The 21964-nt window shown below is 40.0% G+C and overlaps 1 protein-coding gene across 1 annotated transcript in view; it reads left to right on the forward strand.

Annotated features, from left to right (window-relative positions):
- Nucleotides 1-21964, forward strand: part of LOC138452576 (cysteine-rich secretory protein 3-like) — an 876534-nt gene that overhangs the window by 227597 nt on the left and 626973 nt on the right. Inside the window, exon 2 of the mRNA XM_069605005.1 lies at nucleotides 14857-14924. Coding sequence (XP_069461106.1) covers nucleotides 14859-14924 — 66 coding nt within the window. The 5' untranslated portion in view covers nucleotides 14857-14858. The remainder of the gene's footprint in view (nucleotides 1-14856; nucleotides 14925-21964) is intronic.

Raw genomic sequence — 21964 nt, forward strand, 5'->3', positions numbered from 1 at the left:
CCAGTGAAGGTCCCGCCTAGAAGCAGTTACATGAGTTCGCCTTGAAAGACCTAAAATGGCGCGGACAGCTCCATTTTTGGGAGACCTGGAGAGATGACACATTGAGCTGAGAGCAACCACTTAGAAGGCTATTGCAGTAATCAAGGCGAGAATTGATTAATGCAGTGGCAAGAATGGCTGTGTTTTCATGTGTCAAGAATGGGAGAATACTGCACAATAGTTTATTGATCAGTCCACAGGATGAGCGAGTATGAGTAACTTGCTGGTTCATTGTAAGCTCTGCATCAAGGGTAACAACCAAGGTCTTCATCTTTTTGCCGCAGGGATAGTATAGCCAAAAATGAGAATACTCTTATATTCCAATGGTAGGGACTTGAGTTTGGCACATGAGGCTACAATCTGAAGATCTGTCTTCTTGGTATTCAGAGTCAAGGCGTTAGTAGCCATCCATGCATGGATTGCGGAGTCGATAAAGTTGAGATTGGCCAAATCCTGGGTTTAAGAACCTATAAGTTTGGCGACTACCTGGGTATCGTCAGCATAATTCTTATACTAGAAACCCAGGCTGTCCAAGAGTCTCAGGAAAGGGATGATATAGATATTGTACAGGGAGAGGGAAAGACAAGACCCTCGCGGAACACCACAAGTAATGGGGTTCGGGTTGGAGAGGACCTCGCCCACACTTACTCTGGTGTTGCGTGGGCCAAGAAAGGAGGAGATCCATTTAGAAGCCTTAGAGGAGCACAAGGTCTAAAGCAGAGAACAAATCCACAAGAATCAGCAATGCTGGAGGCCCATGGTTGATGATATTCATTAAATTAGCCTTGAGGTCAAGCATGGCTGTTTCCATGCCATTCCCTAATCTGAAACCCGACTGATTAACAGCTAAGATTTTCTTTTGTTCGACAAAGTGCTGAAACTGAGTATATGCCACCTTATGAAGGATCTTTAAAAGAAAGGGGACATTTGTAATAGGTCAATAATTATCGACAACGAAAAAGGATCAAGATTGTCCTTTTTTCAGGAGCGGGGTAACCCAGGCCTCTTTCAAGAATGAGGGGACAGACACCTCCTCAAAGGAAGAATTGATGAATTTCATGACCCATGGGCAGAGCACATTGATGCAGTTGATAAACAAGCTGGAGGGGCAAGCATCACTCTGACACGAGGTGGGCTTCATGCTGGAGTTGATCTGATGAATAGTAGATTCAGAGCATTGGGCAAAGTAAAAAGGAGGGGCGGTAGCTCTCTGTGGCTTAGATTGGGTGCTAGTGGACTGGATGTTACTTTGGTTTGTGGTGACTTTATTGATAAAGGCATTATGGATAGATTGACACCAGTCATTGTCTTTTGCCAGGTCCGGCAAAGAGCAGGTCTTGACTTTAAATTCACTCAGAATGGCAAATAGTGCCTTGGAATTAGATTGTGCCTGTGTGTTCCTGTCATTGTACAGGGAGGATTTAGCAGAGATGATTGTTTCTTTATGCTGCTTGACCAACAGTTTATAGTTGGCTAAGGCGGCGGGAGAGGAGTTCTTGCACCAACAACATTCAGCAGATCTTTTCTTCAGTCTAAGGTGGATGATAGTATCATCAAACCAACCTTTATTTAAGGATTCACTCTTTAAGGGGCAATGTTTTAAAAGTGCTAAATGATTAATAACCATCTCAAGAGTGTTAGAAATGTGGGAAGCCAGTTCATCATCCTTAATAAAGTCCTCGAAGGCACCAGGCTTAGCTTGAAGAAGGGGTGAAACGTTTTCAGAAGTTAGAGACTTCAAGTTCTGCGTACAAGCAGAAAATCTAGGATTGGTGTCGAGCATAGCAGGGGGTTCGTGAAGGTTAATATGGAATGACACCAAGAAGTGATCTGACCAAATACAAGGAGAAATAAACAGTTTGGCAAGATTAAGGTGGTGTACAAGAAGCCAATCAAGAGTATGCCCAGCAACATGGGTAGGACTTGGCACAGTTTGTGAAAAACCTATAGAATCTAAGGCGGCAGTAGCAGTGTCAAGGGGAGCATCTAACCAGTAATTGAAGTCACCCATTCCAAGGACTGGTGACTGGGGTTTAGTGAGATTTTTTAGCAAGCTTAAACCCTAGGGATCTGTAGATGATAACAATAGTGATTGAAGTATGTTCTGATATTTTTAACAAGGATTCACAATCAGCAGGTGATTCATGTAGAATTACTTGATACCGCAATACTTTTTTTACAAATAGGGCTACTCCAGCCCCACGACAACCGATTCGGTCAGCACATAGGAGGGAATAGTTATCAGGAAAGTCGTGGTGAGGTGATTTTTGGATCAGGGCTGAACAATGTCAGACATTCACTGTTCCAGTCTAAATGTACAGAGGGAAACGTGGGAGTGGATAGATCAGAAATGATAAAATTGCTGCGGGGAGAGGTCTGCCGATGGGGCAACTGCAAAATATAGGACGATTGAGCCACAAGTCTGACCTTCCAGGTTTTTTTTTAATGCTGGATATTAGCTCTAAGTGAGACATGACAAAAGCAGGAAGGTTAAAGAAGCATGCAGGGTACTCACGGGAAAAGTGAGATGAATGCAATCGGGACTCCTCAGATACTGCACCTACGATACACACCAGGCACAAACCGGAACTAACCAGTTTGGTCATGCCGACGCTGTCACACCTAGAGGCTGACTAAGAACTGTTAGGGGATTATGGGAGTTGAAGTCCCAGAAGAGCATGCAGCATTATAGAACGCTGATTCAAATCACTCTGATTAGCAAAATACAGCGGAGCACAAAGAAATGAGGGATAAATAAACACAAGTAAAATGCAACGATTTAAAAAGTATAAAAGTTATGTTTCGGTTTTTGTGCAAACAACAGATAACGGCAGGGGGGAATCTGAGATTCCTATTCAAGTGCAAAGCAGTAACAAAGTAACAGAGAGTTACAGAAGAACGCTATTTATACCGAACTAGCTGTCGCACCTGGAGATGGGGTAAGAACTGCCTAGGGACTGTAGACCTAATGGTAGTTGAAAACCCAGAAGAGCATGCAATGTTATAGAATGCTGATTCAAATCGCTCTGATGAAATACAGTGGAGCACAGAGTAATGAGGGATAAATAAAACACAAGTAAAATCCAACAATTTATAAATTATAAAAGCCATGTTTCAGTTTTTATGCAAACAGCAGATAGCAGCATTGGGGAATCTGAGGTTCCTATTCGAATGCAAAGCAGTAACAAACAGCAGCTTCCCTCCCACTGCCCAAACTCAGAGAAGCTTGTTCAGTGAAACAGGATGGAAGCCATGTGTTTACCAGCAGTAAACACAGTTGAAGAAAAGTGCAGGTGTGAGATCCCTGCAACCCTGATGGGAAGCAGGTCCCCGGATAATGATCTGATGCCAAAAGAGCGTTAAACCATCAGCTAATCCGTAAAACAGAGGCAAAACAATGTGTAGGTTACTGTTGTAATGTAATCAGTGATGTCATCATTGTGGTCATAAGCTGCGCAACAGAGGGCGTTAAGTTAAGGTGGCTTCAGCTTAATGTCTATGCAACTAATGTTTTTTCCTTGAATTTCAAGGTATTTTACAATGTATTGCTCACCTTAACGTCCCTGCAACTAAAGTTTTGTCCTTGAATTTCAAGGGTTTTATTATTCATGCATAATTGACATTATTAATACAGACTATTGGGCTAATGAAAATGATGCGTCATGTGTAGAAAGCAAAATAAAAAGAAATTGTGCAATCACATTCCCCCCGAATAAACCTGTTCTTAAAAAACGTTAGATATTGTTAAGCGGCTTCACTTCAACACTACAGCTAAGTCAATGCCCAGTCTGGGATGCTGAGGGAAACCCTTATTGATATATTTTTAGGTCCAGTTCATGTACTCTGGATGACAACCCTTATATAACACCCTTTCCTTAGAATCTCCCTGACCCCACTGAGCCAAGAAGTAGGTCTGTTTTGAAAATTTTAAAAGGTTTATTTGAGAAATATAAACAATATATATATATATATATATCACACTTCTATAAATAAATTGATAATGGATATTACACTTGTGAATATTAGCAGTAATCAGCAAGAGGTAACTTATGAATAGGAACAGAAGAATAAGGTGGGAAAGAATGCTTTATATGGTTCAAGGAAACGCAATGGTGAATGAAATGCAGTCCAGAAAATAACTTGATATAGCTTCAATAAAAGACCATGTAATCACTTTTCCCCTGGTGGCAATTCACCCCCCTGCCCCCTATATGCAATGCAAGGAGATGGAAGTAACAGACACAGTCTTCGGGAATACAATCAAATACAATGCGGAATTCAGTTCCCCCCCCAGCAAGCTTAGAGGAAACAGGCAGATGTTTGAAACACAGGCCCAAAATGCTTTTAAATGTGATGGCAATGGATGGGAAAATGTGCTAACTGATTTTAATTCCCTCTAGAGATTCAGGGTGAGTGAGAGATGCTTGTTGGTATTAGTTCAGGCTCTCCTTTAGCAATGCTCTATGAGTTATTACCAGCTTGCAAACGGATTTTAATAAAGGAAAGAATGGAGCTGCTATTTTGACAAGTGGAGAAATTGAGCCAAATCGCAAATCGCGGTAAATTTCGTGAGTGCGTAAATCGCGATTGCGGAAAAAGTATAGGGAGTAGGAAGTCGGTCCTAGCCCAAACGGTTCCAGAGAGACGGACGATTTAATAAAGGTAGATGTTCTGATTTAAAGTAAAACTCAAAATGACAGGTGACAGTTTGCAACTTTAGAATGACAAATGACAGCTCACAGCTTTAGAATGACAGATGACAGGATTACTAGGAGGCAGTTCGACTTACGTTAAAATAGTTTGGATTAGATTATTTTAACTAAGAGATTGGTTTTGCACAGTTCTGCTAGGTACTCACAATATAAATTTGAAATAGGCCTCGTCACGGATCTGGTCAACACGTCCAGCGGCGGTTCTCTCTGCTCGGCGGGTCAATCAGGCACCGGTTCTGCTCACAGCGATCTGGGTCAGCTCTGCTCTGCTGGTCTAGCCTCTCTGGATACAGCGGCCTTTGGTTCTGGATACTGCTCTGCTTTCCGGTGCGGATCAAGTGGATTCTGGATGTAACACTGTTTTCTGGGTACCGGCAAAAGTTCTTGGCAAAATAATTCAGACAGCTTGCCCGGCTGTGGAATAGTTTGCAAATGATTTTAAGGATGCTGAGGCCTGCTGAGAAGAGTTCTCAGTTTGTGGGTTTAGGCCCTTGCTTTAAGTTCTGAAGTAAATTTCTGGTCTCTGAAGATTGATGGATGTGAAGTCTGGAGTCTCCCGGCAGAGCGTCCCCGCAGAAAATGGAATTGAATCTCTCTACCTGTCCCAGCAGTCTCTTTTTATGTGTTTTGGAAGTGGGTGTGTGCGTGGCATAACTAAGCCTGCCCCTCTCTACTTGTCATTGGCCCAATTCTCCCCTCTCCCATGATTGGGGGAAGGAAATGGATTGTCATCATGATGAGGTCTGTTTATGGGTCAGAGGATCCTCCCCTGGTCAATTTGCCCACAAATCTATATTTGATTCAAATACATATTTCCCAGATACACAATTTGTTGAAATTACATGTACACATTATATATTCCTTATAGTCCATGCTTGTCTGCCTCTGATCTTCCTGGGGGCTTGCATTCAAAAATGATAACATTTTGCGCTTTTTGACTGGTTTACCAATATCGGACATTTACCAAAATTACACACATGTGCGCAAGGAGTATGGACATTAATTGATGAAGTGTCAGATTTTTAACATGCAGACATTTGGAGTGAGACCCTATTTTCCGCTAGCAACCCCCCAGAATAAACCACAGGGTCCTAACACCTCTTAAAACGTGCACAGAAAAAACACAAGAATAATGATATTACTTATATAATTCTGACAAGTCCGTACTATGAATTATCCATCTTTTTTTTTAAATTATGCTCTGGCCCAGATGGGTGTGGTTTAGATTCCAAAGCACATGGGGAAAGCTTCTGTCTGCCCCCGCCTCCAGCTCGGGTGGCTCCCAGAGGCACTTCTCCTCCCACTTCTCCCAAGAGGAAGCCACTTTACGGCCCCACCAATATAACATTTGTCTGAGTCCAGGACAAGGCTTTGTTCATCCTCCTGCCGGTGCCCCTCCCCTAATCTAATCAGAGAGGTGTCAACTCCTTTTGGTGGGGAAGCAGGATGCAGCTAGGCCTGGGAAGAGTGGCTGAGCAGGTTTCTCCTGTCGGGGGTAGTTGTCAGGCAGAATTCAGCTAAATGTCACTTTAGTTCCCAGTTTAAATCAAACTTACAATTTTTACATATACATTAAATAATTACTTCCTTCAAGTCATTTCAGAGCATAGTTTTACATTGTATCCACCTCTTAGCAAGTCTTTCCCTGGCCTGGTTTCGGTTTGTTTGTTCAGTTTTACACAAAAGTCTGGTGGTTTTAAAACGCCGGCTTTCTGATACTGGTGAGTACCGGTATTGCAACCATTTTTGGGATTAAGAAAATGAATTCCCCACAGTTCTGAGTTGCTTTTTGGCAATCAGCATTGCCATTCCCAATGGTTTCAGGCTACTGTGTGTGTATCCCAATGGTGGTTTTAGGCAGTGCCCTCCTGTGCTCACAACATAGGCAAAAATGGGTGGCAGCCTATTCTTCATGTTTTCCCTGTGCACTCTCTGGGGAGTTCTGGCCATCATGATGTTTTCCATGCCAGTACTGCACAGTTTTATGGTAGGGCTTGGATGCATGGGTAAAAACATCCCACAATATGTACTTAACTTTTTTAAGTGTTTACATATATATGTACTGTTTATGAATAGAATGTTATTGAAGTGTTACAGTAACTGTGTACAAAGACTATACTCAATATGTCCTAAAATTAATATTTACAAGACTACTGGCAACATATGTATGTGCATATGTTTTCTTTAAACTGTTTTATAGCCGCAGCGACCAAGTGTGCATGTTTGGCTAAATGCGGCACGACTGGGTGGGGGGGGTTTACCCACGGCTTTCATGGGAAATGATGGTGGCTATATGAAATACATAAGGATATGTAATTTTTTTAACACAATATATTGAAAGGATCAATTGAAGATCTTTGATCCATATATACAGTATGTGATTTGTCTATGTGTATAATTATATTTATATGTGTTTAATTTCCAGCCTGTTCACTTTGCAGCTAAAAATTATTGCACTCATGCATGTATCTGCATGAAGTAGGACACACAAATACACGTATGATGAAGAACTGAGAGGCCTATCCCAGTTTGAAAAGTGTATTCCTTGTTAGAATTCATTCAGTAGAACACAAGAAACAATAAAACACGTATTTACAAAATTCATTATTGACAAAACTACACTTGGCAGAAAGCCAGAGATACATAGCAAATATGTTCAGAGTTTATTCACACATAATGCATGTAAACTAGGCAGAAATGGAATTCCATGTACACATACAATAGATGCACATTTTAGATCAGCCTGGCCAATCCTACTCTCTCAGGAGTCTTTTCCTCAGAGTTATATATTTCTTGTTTCAAATATCAACTCTGATATGTGCATAAAGTTTAGTGAGGAGGAAATGGCATGACATATTCATATTGCCCGATGATGATGATTGTGAGCCTTGATGTGCATGGATAGTAAGTTGTAAAACCCAAGCATGCAACAGCAGCAGACAGTGGTGGTAATTGAGAGCAAGAGACCCATGATATCTCTGTCATATTTCACTTTTATGAAACCTTTTAAAGTATTGTCAACCCTACACTGTGAACTCTAAACTAACTGTACATTTTAAATTCTAAACGTGTCCATCTCAAAACTTTAACCTCTACTCTAATTGATTTGAATAATAAATATTATGTATGTGTTTACTTTTTATTGCATGATAAACAGCAGGAGCCATATAAAAGCAAACATGAATTCCCATATTTGGATCCAATGTGTACATTTCCATTCCTCCTCAAAACTTGTAAACACATATTATCAAAATTGAACGAAGTACTTTAAACATAAGTAATTAATAGTTACCTGTGTAATAGTATGAAAAGGATGAGATGTTCACAGAGCACCTAAGGGTACATTAAGATATTTTCAGTTACAAAGATGTAGTCACACATCACTCACAGGGCAGTCATGGGAGACTACAGGTAGTTGAAGAGATACACTGTGTAGCCTGCTTTCTAAAGTATATAACATAGTTCCCTCTGTCATCCCTTTCTGACCTGTAAGGAATTGGTTTGAGAGACATAATTTCAGTAAATATTGTTCGGAAGGAATATCTCTCAAAACCAACTTCTTTGGTTCAATGCGTATAAGTGAAAGGTATTTGATGTTCAGGTATAGCTATTTCTGGAGGTATAAAAAACACTATCATGGTTATCATAATATATGCTTCCTTAGAGGCCAGCACAGTCTGATTTGCAGATGTTTAATGGTGCCTATGAGAAACTTTGTAACTTTGTAAAGTTTGTAGTTTTGCAGTACATTTCAAGACGTGTGTAAATGTGCAGCCCCAAACATTTGCACAGTTCATGCCGAGAGATGTCAATAGCATCAGAGCACAATAGATCTTTGTTTGGCAGGTTGTCCACAGCTCCATGTTTGTTTGTTAATAAAGGAGAGGCTCTTCATCTGTAATCAGAAGTTCATTATCTCTGAGATACTCAATTCCACTGCTGTCGTTCTTAATCTGCTCTGTGTGTCTTGTGTTCAAAATTGGTTATGCCTTTCCAAATATGAGTTTGTGCTTTTGAATGAACTTGTGAAGCTCCTCTAAAAGAAGATAGCCATGAGACAGTTTAAGAATCAGATTTTGAAGCAAATGCATCTTGATACATTGGTCTACCACCATGGTACTTCTGTGCAATACTCAAACATCTACATATCCTCAGCAAATACAAATCTTTAGTAACATATAGTCAATGTATGACATATGCCTGAGGTCTTGATTGATCTTCTGAACCTGCTTCGAGCAAAGGCTGCATGAAAGCAGTGATGGACAAATTACTGATTGCCCCAAATTTGTGACCACAGGTACTACTGTAAATGTTATAAAACTGCCACACATATCTTTTCTTTTTTCTCACTTGATTTAACAATCATTCCATAATCTTTTGCCATTTCCCTCTGCTATCCTGTTTTGTGATTCCATTTACTTCTCTCACTCAAGCCAAAAATGTACCCATTATTTATTTTTAATAGAAATGCATCCAAGATGCAATATTAATAAAACATTAACATTAATCGTGAACATAAACTAATACATTTAAATAAACAAATGTGTTAGTTCATACAAACATGAGAAACTTACGTAACAATAATTGTCAGATATAATAATCCATCAACATCAATAACAAGTTGTAGTAAACCATGAAAAATACAATATTAATACAAATTAAATTAAATTGTATCAGATATGATTGTCAAGATTGATTAACACAGTAGTACTGTATTACAAATACGGCAGTAATAAAATATGTTTAGTATTGATCAGAAAACACAATTGAGGTTAATTTAAAAATTGAAGGTATTCTTAAAACTACAATAGTAACCAAAAACAAGATGAGATATAATAACCAAGATTAATACAAAAAATGCATTGATGAATTCAAAATACAAAATGATTACAAAATAAAAGCAACATTTATTAGGAATATTGAGGAATGAAGAAATTGTAGTAATTCAAAAAAATGCAGTTATGATATCATATGATGCGTCATTTATAAAGTGCATATACACAAGTGCTTCAAGGCTCAGAAATAATACAATGTTGTAATAATAAAATTAATGTTGATTAAAATGATCATTTTGATTAATAGAAAATGTTACTAGTTGATTTAAAATTCCAGAGTAATACAAAGTAAATTTTTGTGTTAAAAAATAAAAATCACTATTAATAAAATAAAATAATTAATGCTAAATTCAACAGTCATATCTCTAAAGAAAATCTATCATACATACAAATTGAGATTGATTAATTGGACTATTAATTAAAAATGCAATATGAATAAAGAAAAAAGTAATATTGAACAGAAATAGTAATCATAACTAAGTCAAGTGGCACAGCGAGTAGAGCGCTCGCTTTGACATCCGTGCAGAGCTTGCTAACGCAGGTTCGAATCCCGGCAGGGCCAAACTCAGCCTTTCATCCTTCCGAGGTCGATAAATGAGCACCACACACCGTGGGTAATAATAAGCAGCGCTCAGATACCTGAGGGTTCGTAGCGCTATATAAATGCGAAATTATTAGTAATACTATATTTTTAAATAGTAATGCATGAAAAATAATATAAGTACACAATGAAATTAACATTCATATTCATATAAATGTAAATACACATTAAAACAATTTAAAAAGCAATATTGACTTTTATTTACATTAAAGCACAGAGAATCATTGAAAATACAAATACAAATAATAATTGCTAAGTGTTAAAGGTCTCTTGCATATATGAAGTTTTGAAAATGTTTTGAAACCTAAACAATTAAAATGAAAAGAAAATAGTGTACATGCTTTCAACAAATTAAAAATGGAAAATGTATCATATATGTTTCTTACTTTAACACCTACCAGTGATTATTCAATAATCATGTACTTTTTATTGGAAGCTCTGTGGTGTTCCCATAGTAACAAGAAAGGTCATTCGGGTGCTAGATTTCAAGCACACTTGAAAAAAGAAAATGGTCAGAAAGTTAGACAACACAATGATTACAGGTTCCACAATCCCCAGTCAATGCACACTCCGATTTAGCCCATTTGCCTGCATGCCCATTTGCTTAAGGCCCATTTGTTCACCTTTTATATAACACATTTCCTCCAAATATAGATGGGGGTTTGGTTTAGGTATTTAATTATGGTGGAGTAGGATTGGGGTGTTGCGAGGGGTCTAAACCAGAATGTTTATGGTGAGGAATTGTGTTAAAAATATAATTATCTACAAATGGGCCTCAACAAATGTTCTCAAGCAAACATTGTAGAACTGCGAAGTATGCTCATATCCCTAACCCCATCCTGACATTGACCACATTCCTCTGGTATTCATGTTGTGCTGTGTTTTTCATACACTGTGCATCCATAAACAAATAATACATCTCAAAGTCAAGATAAATTACATCACATTTTGTGTGATCTTACCTCTAACACTCCCACCACCAATCTCTCCAAAACAAGTTTACACAATGTAAATGAAAATGTTCACAAATTATCAATTAACAGATTACACATTACACTTGTTTTTGTAAGAAATAAATGTGTGGACCACACAGCGGACAGAAAGATGCATCAAAATCATTCCGTTCATGAGGATATGGTCAATTATCCCTCCAGGTCAGCCATAAGTGAAATCGGAAGTGGAAGTGATATACTATCTATCTTGCATGCTGCCTGCAATACATGGCATGCCCATCAAATGTTGTCTATATCACCTCTGTGTCTGGGAAGTAATTGGTTTGTGAGAAATTATGTCAGAAAACAGTGATTTGTGAGAATATTTCCCTGCACCCACTTCCTTGGTTTGGCAAGTGTTAGCTGAGTTCTATTTGTTTATCAATTACAGCTGTTTGTGGAGGGGGAAAATACAGCACCTCCAGACACTGTGGGTCACACATATGTGCATATGTGTACTTAATGAAATGAAAACCTGATTTGTGGAAAATAATGTTGCCTGTAAAATGCAAATGTGTGAATTTTGTGAGGTTTTGTGGTAGATCTCAACAAGTGTGTGAGGGTGAAGTCCTGACCTTCACACAGGCACTCTAAACACCCACAGAGACACACACAGTCCCTCCACAGAGGCACACCTTCCCTACCCTTTTGTATCGCACAAGTTAAGCATGTGAGCTTAATATGTGCACTCAATACGCACCTAGTATGCATAGACTATGCATAGACCTATCCAATAGGCAAGACATACAAACATTACTTTGGAATAACACCTAATCATTGCACAACTGTGTGGAATATACTTATGCACATCACACAATGTGCAAATACAATACATAGGAAATATGCCCATACTTTCGAAATGACACACATAATGAATACACTCATGAAGGACACTCATAATACACATGTTTACATACATACATCTATTTCTAACATGCACGCTTACAACTGAAGGTGGTCACTCCTCACAGTACTATTAGAAACTATAACGGACACATCCCAGTAGGGAATGAGACCAGGAGATTGGTTGTGAGAGACAACAAAGGTTTATGTAAAATTCAGCATCCAGAGAACTCTGCTACCTTGAGAGTGCTCTGGCAGACAATACAGATACAATACATTTTAAAGGGTTTACAGCATCATAGATGATGTTTTCCATACAGTCTACAAGTTACATTTGAATTGGTGAGGGAATGGGTCCTAGAATGGCACTATAGGGGCAGGCTCCACGAGATTGCCTGGCAGCTTGGCGGGCTGGTAGGCATCACGTGGGTCAGCTGGGCTGGTCCGTGCAAATTGAAGGTCAAATTGGGTCCGGGAGAGGCGGCTGGTGCTATCTAACTAATCTACATGCTATCACAGGACATGGAGTACATAATAACCCATAAACTATACCTTTGGTATTTAAGAGCGGCCTATACATTGATATGTGTTGGTTTAAGGCAGAATATATGACAACATAAGATTAGTTATATTGAAGGCACTCTAGGGTGGTCAGCAAGAAAGGGTCACACTTCTGTTACATCAAAAGAAGACTGGTGGGACACAGGGTTGAACAGGTAGTAACTTTACAACAGTGGGGGTGAGAGGTGCAGGAGCGGGTTTGTGGAGATGGATGGGCCACAAGTCATTATTCGGCCTGGTCACGTGCAGGGAAGTGATCTCAGAGGAAGGATGAAAAGAATACACTGTTTGCTTGCAACAATTTGCACCAGATCATCCATGAGAAATGGGCTTGGGTGGCACAGGCACAGGAGGAAAAGGTGGGGGCTGTCAGCTTTCGCTGTGCACAGTGCTGCCAAGGGGAGAGAAGGCTTCACAGATGTAATGTATCTTGCAGTAGCCCCACTTCTGTAGGTGCCAGGGACTTGTCCACTGGGACCAGGGAAGGGCAAGGAAGGCGTCCCCCACTATTACAAGAGCAGGCGGCCCCTTTCGTGTGGAATGTACACAACATTCTCGGAATAATCAGACAATTTGGAGAGCCCGATGCAGATCACAAAATAGAGTGGACCTGATTTACAAAAGTGTTTTTCTGTGGGAAACCCCCATTAAAAATGCTCTGTAAATTAGGACCAGCATGTTTCAAATATGCATACACAGGTACATGCTTGTAAAGCACACACATGAACTACATACAATATGCTCCTAGTATGAATACACTCATGCAAAAAAGACAAAATATAGGTAAGCACAATACACACATACATTAAGCATGGAATGCAACTCCGCCCATCTATTTTGCTTAGCATGTGCAAGTGTGAAAGGCCAGGCAATACTCGTATAATGAGAATAGGCAGGCGGATACATGCACACAAACACACCTAAACACTCTCTCTTGCACACATAAACTAAAACAGTTAAACACTGATAACATTGATGGGAAGAAAGCCGAGTTAACATTGCCATAGAAATATGAAGTCTACAAATGTTGGAGATGCCATTGTTAACGTCACAAAATGTAAAGCCTACTAATGGTAACAATATCAATATTAAGCTAAAAGCAGTACGTTCAAATTAACGCTTTCCCAAATTCGATGTCCATAACACAATGGATTGTTAACTAACACTGCAGCACTGCTTCACAACGCTCACTTATTGTAGCTCGCAAAATGCAGGTTGTGCTTTGCTTTGATTAGATTAGATTAAATCCCTCCTACAAAGTTGTGTGAAATTCTAAAAGTGAAGTACTAATCAAAATCTCGTTTCCTTTATTTCTCTGAGAACATTCCAGGAAATATATACTACAGAACTAATGTAGGCCTTTCTCTTTTGCAATCCTATTTGAAAAAAACAGTGCATAGTTTTCTTGACATTCTTTTAAAGGCACATACATTTTTAATATTTACAGCATTTAAAATTGACATTTCAAGAAACTTGTTTCCAACTAGTACCGTCAGTGTTCAACTGAATTGGGCCGTGGAAAATGCTCCAAACAGTTTATTGAAAGTTTTTCTCAGCAAACTAAGTGAAAACATTTAATTTTGGTTGCTGAGAAAATTACCAGTCACAGTCCCTATTTGCTTACATGTTTACAGCAATATTGTGGGCTTTGAAAACAAAAAGAAGATATTTTCGTGTTCTTTATTTCCGCACATATACTGGTTGTATTGTTTATTACATTCACAAAATCTCAGGATATTTGAAATCTCAATATTTGAAATATATACATTTGCCCAATTAGGCCTACCTATAGTTTATATACTCTCTTCAGTTGTTCAGATATTCTTACCAATGTATTTGTTTATTTACCTATGGTGTTTTCAATTCCTTGGGTGGGTTAATTCCCCTTATAATAGATGCTACTAGTCGATACTTCAGTGGGAACACTAAACTTTAATGGGCATTTAGAAAAAAATATTCTTGGATTTGCTTAATGATTGTGCCTGTTCCACTTTTATTTTAGAATGTGCTCTTTCCTGGTTGTTTTTTTCTTTTCTAATATGCTATCACACAGTAGAGTGAGTATTATTAAACCTATTTTTCCATAATTTCTCAAAATAAATTGATCAATAGCCGACACTGGACATTAACATTTACCACTCTTTAAACCTGAATTATCACCGCCAAGGATTTGAGGACTGCCAATCTCTTCACTGCATTTGGTCTATAAATATGTGTTCTGAAAGCACATTAAGGGTTGAAAAAATAAATCACATTATTTGTTTTCATTTCAGAAATGGGTTTGCTGACAGGAGCATTGCTGACTGCCGTTATGCTTGTGCTGCCTCAGCCTGTTATGCTGGTATGGAATTTAACTTATATTAAAGGGGAAACTGTGAATTTGCAGAAAAAGATCAACATTTTACATTTTAACATAAGTATGTGTTGAGTTTGGTTTCGTATAAGACAGACCGAGCTGGGGAAGAGTGTAACACTGTACAGGGATAAAGCAATAGGATTCAGTAATAAAGAAACAGTTAACATGATGGAATATTATATTAAGAGAGGTATTTCATATTCTGTTTTCCTGAGTGAATTCTCATGGTCTGCACCAGTTACTTGACCATTGACGACTCCTACAGGGAGAAGAAGCACAATCTGTTGAATTTAATTCACCCGAGAAGTACTTCTCAAAATATCTAAGCACATCATCCCACATCTTTCCCATCTGTTTCCGTGGCAATGTTTACAGGAATGTCATTTGAGGGTTCTCCTTTGCTATCCCTGCATTCTCCCTTGCTACCAATGCAAAACAAAGTTTTTTATCAAACGGATGCTCCTGGGGGACCGGGGCCCCCATCAAAACACCAGGTCTCGGGGTGCCCCGGCAGATTTCACCCATTAGGCTGAAGGCTGATCCAGGGCTTGCAGTGCGAGAAGGAAGCACTCAGTCGGAGTTTAAGCTGACTGTGACATGTGCCACATGTCCTGTGTCACATTCAGCTCCAACCCCTTCTCCGGCTTCCTCGAGGCACATATACAGGTACCAGGACACTCTCCCAGCTTCCTGGTTCGTTTCCTGTTTGTAAGCAGCACAGAGGATCCATGGGTGGCCTGGAGCCTGGAGTGACGGACCGAAGCTTGAAAAACAGGTAATAAAGCTTTCTTTAAAAAATGAGATGTGTATTTTGCATATGTGAAGTATGTGTCAGATGAATGTATGTGCTATGGGTCAGTGAGTGGTGGGTGAATGAGAAGAAATGTGATAGTGTGTGTGTTTGAATGTTCTGGGTGGGTGTGTACCTGTGTAGATAATGCTGTGAGAATGGATGTGAGTGTAAGAGAAGGTGTATGAGTGAGTGACTGGTGGGTATATGAGTATGAATGAGATAGTGTGTGTTTCAATGTTCTGTGTGGGTGGGTGGGTGTGTGCTTTTTTAGGGAATACAGTTAGAGTGGATGTAAGGGAAGGTGTATGCGAAAGTGACTGGTTGGTGAATGAGTATAAATGTGATAGTGTGTTTCCATGTTCTGGATGGGTAGGTGTCTTTGTGGAGAATGCAGTGTCAGTTGATGCGAGAGAAGGCATATGGGTCAGTGAGTGGTGGGTGAATGGGTAGGAATATGAGTTTGTGTGTGTAAATGTTCTGGGTGGGTGGGTGCATGACTGTGTGGGGAATGCAGTGTGAATGAATATGATAGGAGATCTATGGGTGGGTGAAAGGGTATTCCTGGGTGTGTGTGTAAGGCCGTGGGAGACTGGGGATCACTAGATAATTTCTGACACATCCTTTATTGACTTTGCACATGTTACTGGTATTTTCGGGCAAAGCCAAGTTCATGTGTGTCATTACCCAGCTAGACGGACATTTTGGTACAGCCAGTTTAGCCATTGCTTACTGTGACATGACATTTATTACTCTGTATCTTTGATAAAGCAAACATGTGTGAAATATCGGTTGAAAAGTAAATTGAAGGAAATCAGCTATGAACAAAATCTAATGAACCTGTTGACTAAGGTGCATAGTGGACCCTACTGTCAAGAACGAATAACCAGGTGTATTGCACCAAATTATATCAAAGTGTATCCAAGTGTAAGTACATTTCGTACATACCTATTATTGAAATTCAATACCTCAGAGATGCTAGAAACTGAGGGTGAGAGGTTGGGTTTACCTTACAGTATGCATATGTGCCAATTATGTGGTAATTAAATAATTGAGTCATTATACCATTTGATGATAGATTGTGAAAGCTTGCAAGATTTGCATTATAAGTATATGAAATCCTATAACAACACAATCTTTTTGAAATAATCTAAAGACCTATGTGGAATATTCTTGATAGGCAATGATATGAATCTTATTTATTTCATGGTTTTGTATTTTATTTAAAGATTGTAGTGATTTTAAGATGTATTGAATAGTATTATGATGTATTGTTGTTTTATCTCTGTTTTATCTTTTTAATATTGGAAATGTATGATTTTTAAATGTTGTGTTATACAAAGCCATTTGGCTAAAAGTATATAAGTAGTATTACCTCGCTAGGCTGATGTTTTGTTGTAGCGGCCTGTACATTTCATACTGTAACATGACTTTTTATTAACTGAGCATCTATGATGAACCAAGGATGATAAGTGTTCTTATAGCTCTAGACTGGCTCACATTGTAACCAGTTTGGACATGTTTACAGGGTCGGACTGGGACAAGAAATAGGCCTGGTCACCTTAAAGAAAGTGTCCCACCCCTCGCCTCAAAAAGGTGGCACACCCCTCGCCTCATGACTCTTGACCTTTGACATCACCGGAAGTGATGTCATTTGACCCCACCCCAAAGTGACATCTCAGGAAGTGATGAAACACAACCTTTCATCCCTTGACAAAACAGTGAGTGGCATCAAATAGCATTGTTCCTAAGTACACTAAATTACTGTGAATCCAAGCAGACGTCCAACGCCAAATGATAATGTTATTGTATAGCACGTAGGCTTAAGCTCTTTTTTATAGAGAAAATATGCATACAATATCATCCAACCTATGTTGGTACTCATTTATCGACCTAAGAAGGATGGAAGGATTTTAAAAAAAAAAGATTTCTTGTTGTTGAAAAAAACGATATATATTTTCCGTATTCCAAACCAGCCTAGGCATGGGAGGGAACCGGCCCCCACTCCTCAGGGACAATTTCGGCCCAGCCACGGGCCAAAAGGCCGACCGGCCAATCCAACACTGCATGTTTTCTTTTTGTGACATGTCACTTTTAATAGGCAAACCAACAGGAGTATTTTCTTACATAGGAGTACTGGCATATGTTTGCCAGCTTTGTGACTAGTGCCAGTAATGATACTATAAAAACATCTCAAAGCGAACATGATTATGTTCTTATATGGGAATACTAGCATATGTTGGTGGAGCCAGCATGGAAAAGTGTGGGCACAGCCAACATGAAAATAGTTTTTACATTTGCAAATATTGAAGGGACCAGCATGACAGTGCACATTTGGTGAATTGCATCTATTTTATTTTTAACCTACACCCTACAAAACCTGGAAACAGTCTTGGCCTTCTACCCAAATGTTCACAGAAAGTTTGCTGTGTAATATACCATGTTAACCCATTACTCAAAACATTTTCTCATTGGAGGGGGAAGAATCCCCCTGATACCCCAACACATTTTCGTTAGTTCGGGCACCTCGCTATGATTGGTCTCAATCGTGTATTTGTTGCAAATATTTACACCATGTGGTAAAACAACTGGTTTTGGGGCCAGGCAGTGCCCCCTTCCTTCTACGCTAGGTGAAACATTTAAGCTTTGATTAAAACTCATTTTTACTTCTTTCACTTGAACTAGTGCATTCCCCTGCAGCAGCATAATCATGGACATGCCGCAAAAGTGGTGGTCCGGGCCAGCCCCGGAGTGTGGCGTGCCCTGTCCTTTGTTAAGGACCTTGGAGGGGCCCTCCTCATGGCTCACAGGGGGGCCCACACATTTTGTGGTATGCCACTGATTAGGTTCTGCTCACCTTGAATGCATTCAAGTGTGATGTGAATGGTTGACAGGGGCTGCAAACTCGACCAGGACCCTGCTCTGGTACAACACTGTTTAAGAAAATAAGCAATGGACACAGAATCTCAAAAGTGAGAGAGACATGGAATGCCCCACCCTTACCTACTCAAACTCCTCCTTGGAAAGGGCTTTGTGGAAGCTTCATTCATGGGCCGGTCCTGGTGGGGTCATTGAATAACACACCTCGCACATAGAGCTCTTAGAATTGTAGATGCATTGAGCCCCACTCTTGAAGGAAGTGTAGTCCCCACTCCCCACACCTCACCCTGTTAAAAAATATTGTAGAAGAGTCATGTATCCAAGCATAGGACATCAAGGTGTTATGTTCAGGTCTGGATTGTGGGGGACAAAATGTGGTTACTTGTCACAAAGATAAATGGACACAGAGACAGATGGGCTCAGCTTACACCCGCACAATAGGTTTCTTCTTTCGTAGTGGTAGCTGACTCATGGATACATTTATAACCAGGGAATTTTGTTGATAATAAATCCTGGTCAATGAATTAATTTTCAGACCTTGCTCGTGCAGCTTTTTTCTCCTGGATAAACAGAGAGTGCACGCCTCCACAGGTCAGTGCTTTTTGGCATGTGTAATATACATAAAGGCCAAAGATAATGATGGCTTCTGTGTCCATTGATCTATAGATGTTTCATACATTAGCTGTAGCCTACATTAGACATTTTGGTTACCCTGTTCCAAGTACTGAATTATGTATGTTTTACATACAGGCTCCACGTCAAATCTGGAAAATGACATTCCCGAAATGTGTGATTGTGGACACATCTCTCCTCCCTCTGTGCCTCGGTTCTTGTATCTGTATGAAATGAGAGCGCCTGGAGACAAGGGCGTTAGACACATCTGAGATTTGTGTGCCATCACTTCCTGTGATGTCACTTGGGGGGCGGGATCAAATTGCATCACTTCCTGTGATGCCATCAGAGGTGTGGGGACATGTGATGTCACTTCCGTTACCACTGGCATTTTGATAAAATGACACCCCTGAATACTTACCGACTTTAGCAAAGCAATACGAGATTATGCAGGATTCAAAGTTTTTCATCATCATTACTTACTTCGGTTTTCTATACCTTTTACGCCAAGCAAACACGAAAACAGTTCATACAAATGCAGCTTGCAAGAATGGAGGTGAAACGGCTTAAACCTAGCAGGCAGGCGCCCCCTCCCGTTTGGTTCATCACACACCTTCGATAGAATTGACTCTTTAGTGGTTATGCCATCACAGTTAGCCCATATGTTGCTCGACGTATTCTATGTTTTTGCTGATTGTTCTTTTATTTCTGGTATTGACTCATACTTTATTTCGGTTGAGACTCAGAGCTGGCTTCAGTTATTTCCGTTTGCTTTTCCTGTCGGTGCAAATAGCACCCGGGTGCTTGCAAATGTACTCTGTTTATTTTAGTTCTGCTTACTAAAGAAGCCCCGAAGAGCTATCTTCTTGTTTTGTTTATTAACATCAACGGGAAATGGAATTAGTTATTGCTCTTTTATGGCAGATGTGACAGGATAATAGGTTCATTTAGAGAATGAGGAGAGGAGGCGAGGGGTTTCTACTACCGTGGTTGTTTAGGGGAGAGCCCTTCTGGTCAGATGGAAAAGGGAGGGCTCAAAACCCTGTTAAGAGGAAACTTCCAGAAACTGTCTCATATGCCAAAGATTCGGTAGATAGGCTTTAGCATTGTTTATGGATGAGAGGCAGGAGATTAGCAAGGTATTATTTGTCATTATCTTTATTTGATTGCCTAGCTCATTTACCTACTGCATTCTCAATGGGTTGTTCTGCCAAGTCTTCCGATGGAGCCTCTTCAGTTGCTGTTGCACGTCTGTCAAACTCAACATGTTCCCATCCAAGGTACCTCACCCATTTTCTTTAGCATATCTGCGATACTACCTCGTCTGCTCACTGGTTCACTACCACCCTCATTTCCTTCCACCCCAACAGCCATGTTATCTGAAACAAAGCTCCCTGACAAAGAACACAAATCAGGGTTCACTTTGGGGATTAGACAATGTTGCCACAATCACAATGAACCATGTCTGTTTGTATTACCCAACTCTGTGGCACACTTTTCTGCCATTCTGCCTCCATTGGACGAGCAGCCCCAGAGTAAAGTTGTAATTTAAAATTGATATCCTGGTTGATTATGCTTCAGTACTTTATATTGACTCTCGAGTGATGCTTGGTAGACCTTCCTTCAAAAGCACACCTTTCCATTGGGCCACTATGGCCATAGGGACAATTAAGTGGGTATCTGTGTGTTCACTCATAAGGTAGAAGCGATCCTGAAACAGTCATTGCATACCTCAGCAAAAGTAGCCCACAGCATCATTCGTATCTCAACTTGTATACTTTGTTCAAACCGTCACAAACATACTCATGAAGAGAAAGACATTTGGCTGGATGGAAAAGGCTAAGCTGGTGTTTCAGGAGCAACAACACATGTGTCTGACAGCACTGATATTGGCAGACCCCACTAGAAACTAATATTCAATGGTGTATACAGAACAAAAGGTCATGTTTTGAAGTGGTGTTTTGATGGTGACATCAAATGCAAATATAAATGCACAATATTTCTACCTTACACAATTAGGCTAAGTGCAGGATATGGCTGACTAACACAAATTGCCCGAAAGCAGGGTAAAACTATCATACATTTAGGCTAAATCTGAGAAATCGCTACCTAAAATAAAAGGGCTACTTTTAAGATTGAGTCTGGAGGCAGCACTGGTAATGAAGACAAATTCCTTTATTAAGTTAAATCAGGTTACAGTTTATAAGTAGGAACTAGAACTGTGAAGAAGGCACTGTGAGCAGGTTGTGAGCAGGTTCATGCCTGTCCTGAGACGAGGACACATGAAGCCTACCCTTGCAGGAGCAGGAGCTCCCGACCATTGCAGGAGCATGTAGTACCCCATCTTTGAGGTATGCAGAATATGCTACCTAATTGCTAAATGAAAATTCGAAACAGGCTACTCTTAGCACACTAGGCGCGGTTATCCAACAACATTTTTATTTTCCTTATTGTGCATTTGCTGAATCTGCACCCATGTCGGACAAAGACACACGGACCCCTTTTTCCACCGCCTCCCTCCACAATGCCATTGCAGCACACAAGACACTACACAGTCCAAGATGGCCCGCCTGTGATATTTGGTCCACCTGATCCACCTTCACTTCCCCATCCGAGGCTAGCTGGGTGCAGATTGGTTTCCACTGCCCACATAGCAGCCAACCAGACGCCGGAAGGCGTAAGCCGGCTCTTTCTGGAAAGGCCCGAGGGAAGGCCAGCAACTGTCCTGATACTGTCCCGAGCT

The sequence above is a fragment of the Ambystoma mexicanum genome, chromosome 4p (genome assembly GCF_040938575.1).
Source record: "Ambystoma mexicanum isolate Mex_15411 chromosome 4p, UKY_AmexF1_1, whole genome shotgun sequence".
NCBI classification, from domain to species: domain Eukaryota; kingdom Metazoa; phylum Chordata; class Amphibia; order Caudata; family Ambystomatidae; genus Ambystoma; species Ambystoma mexicanum.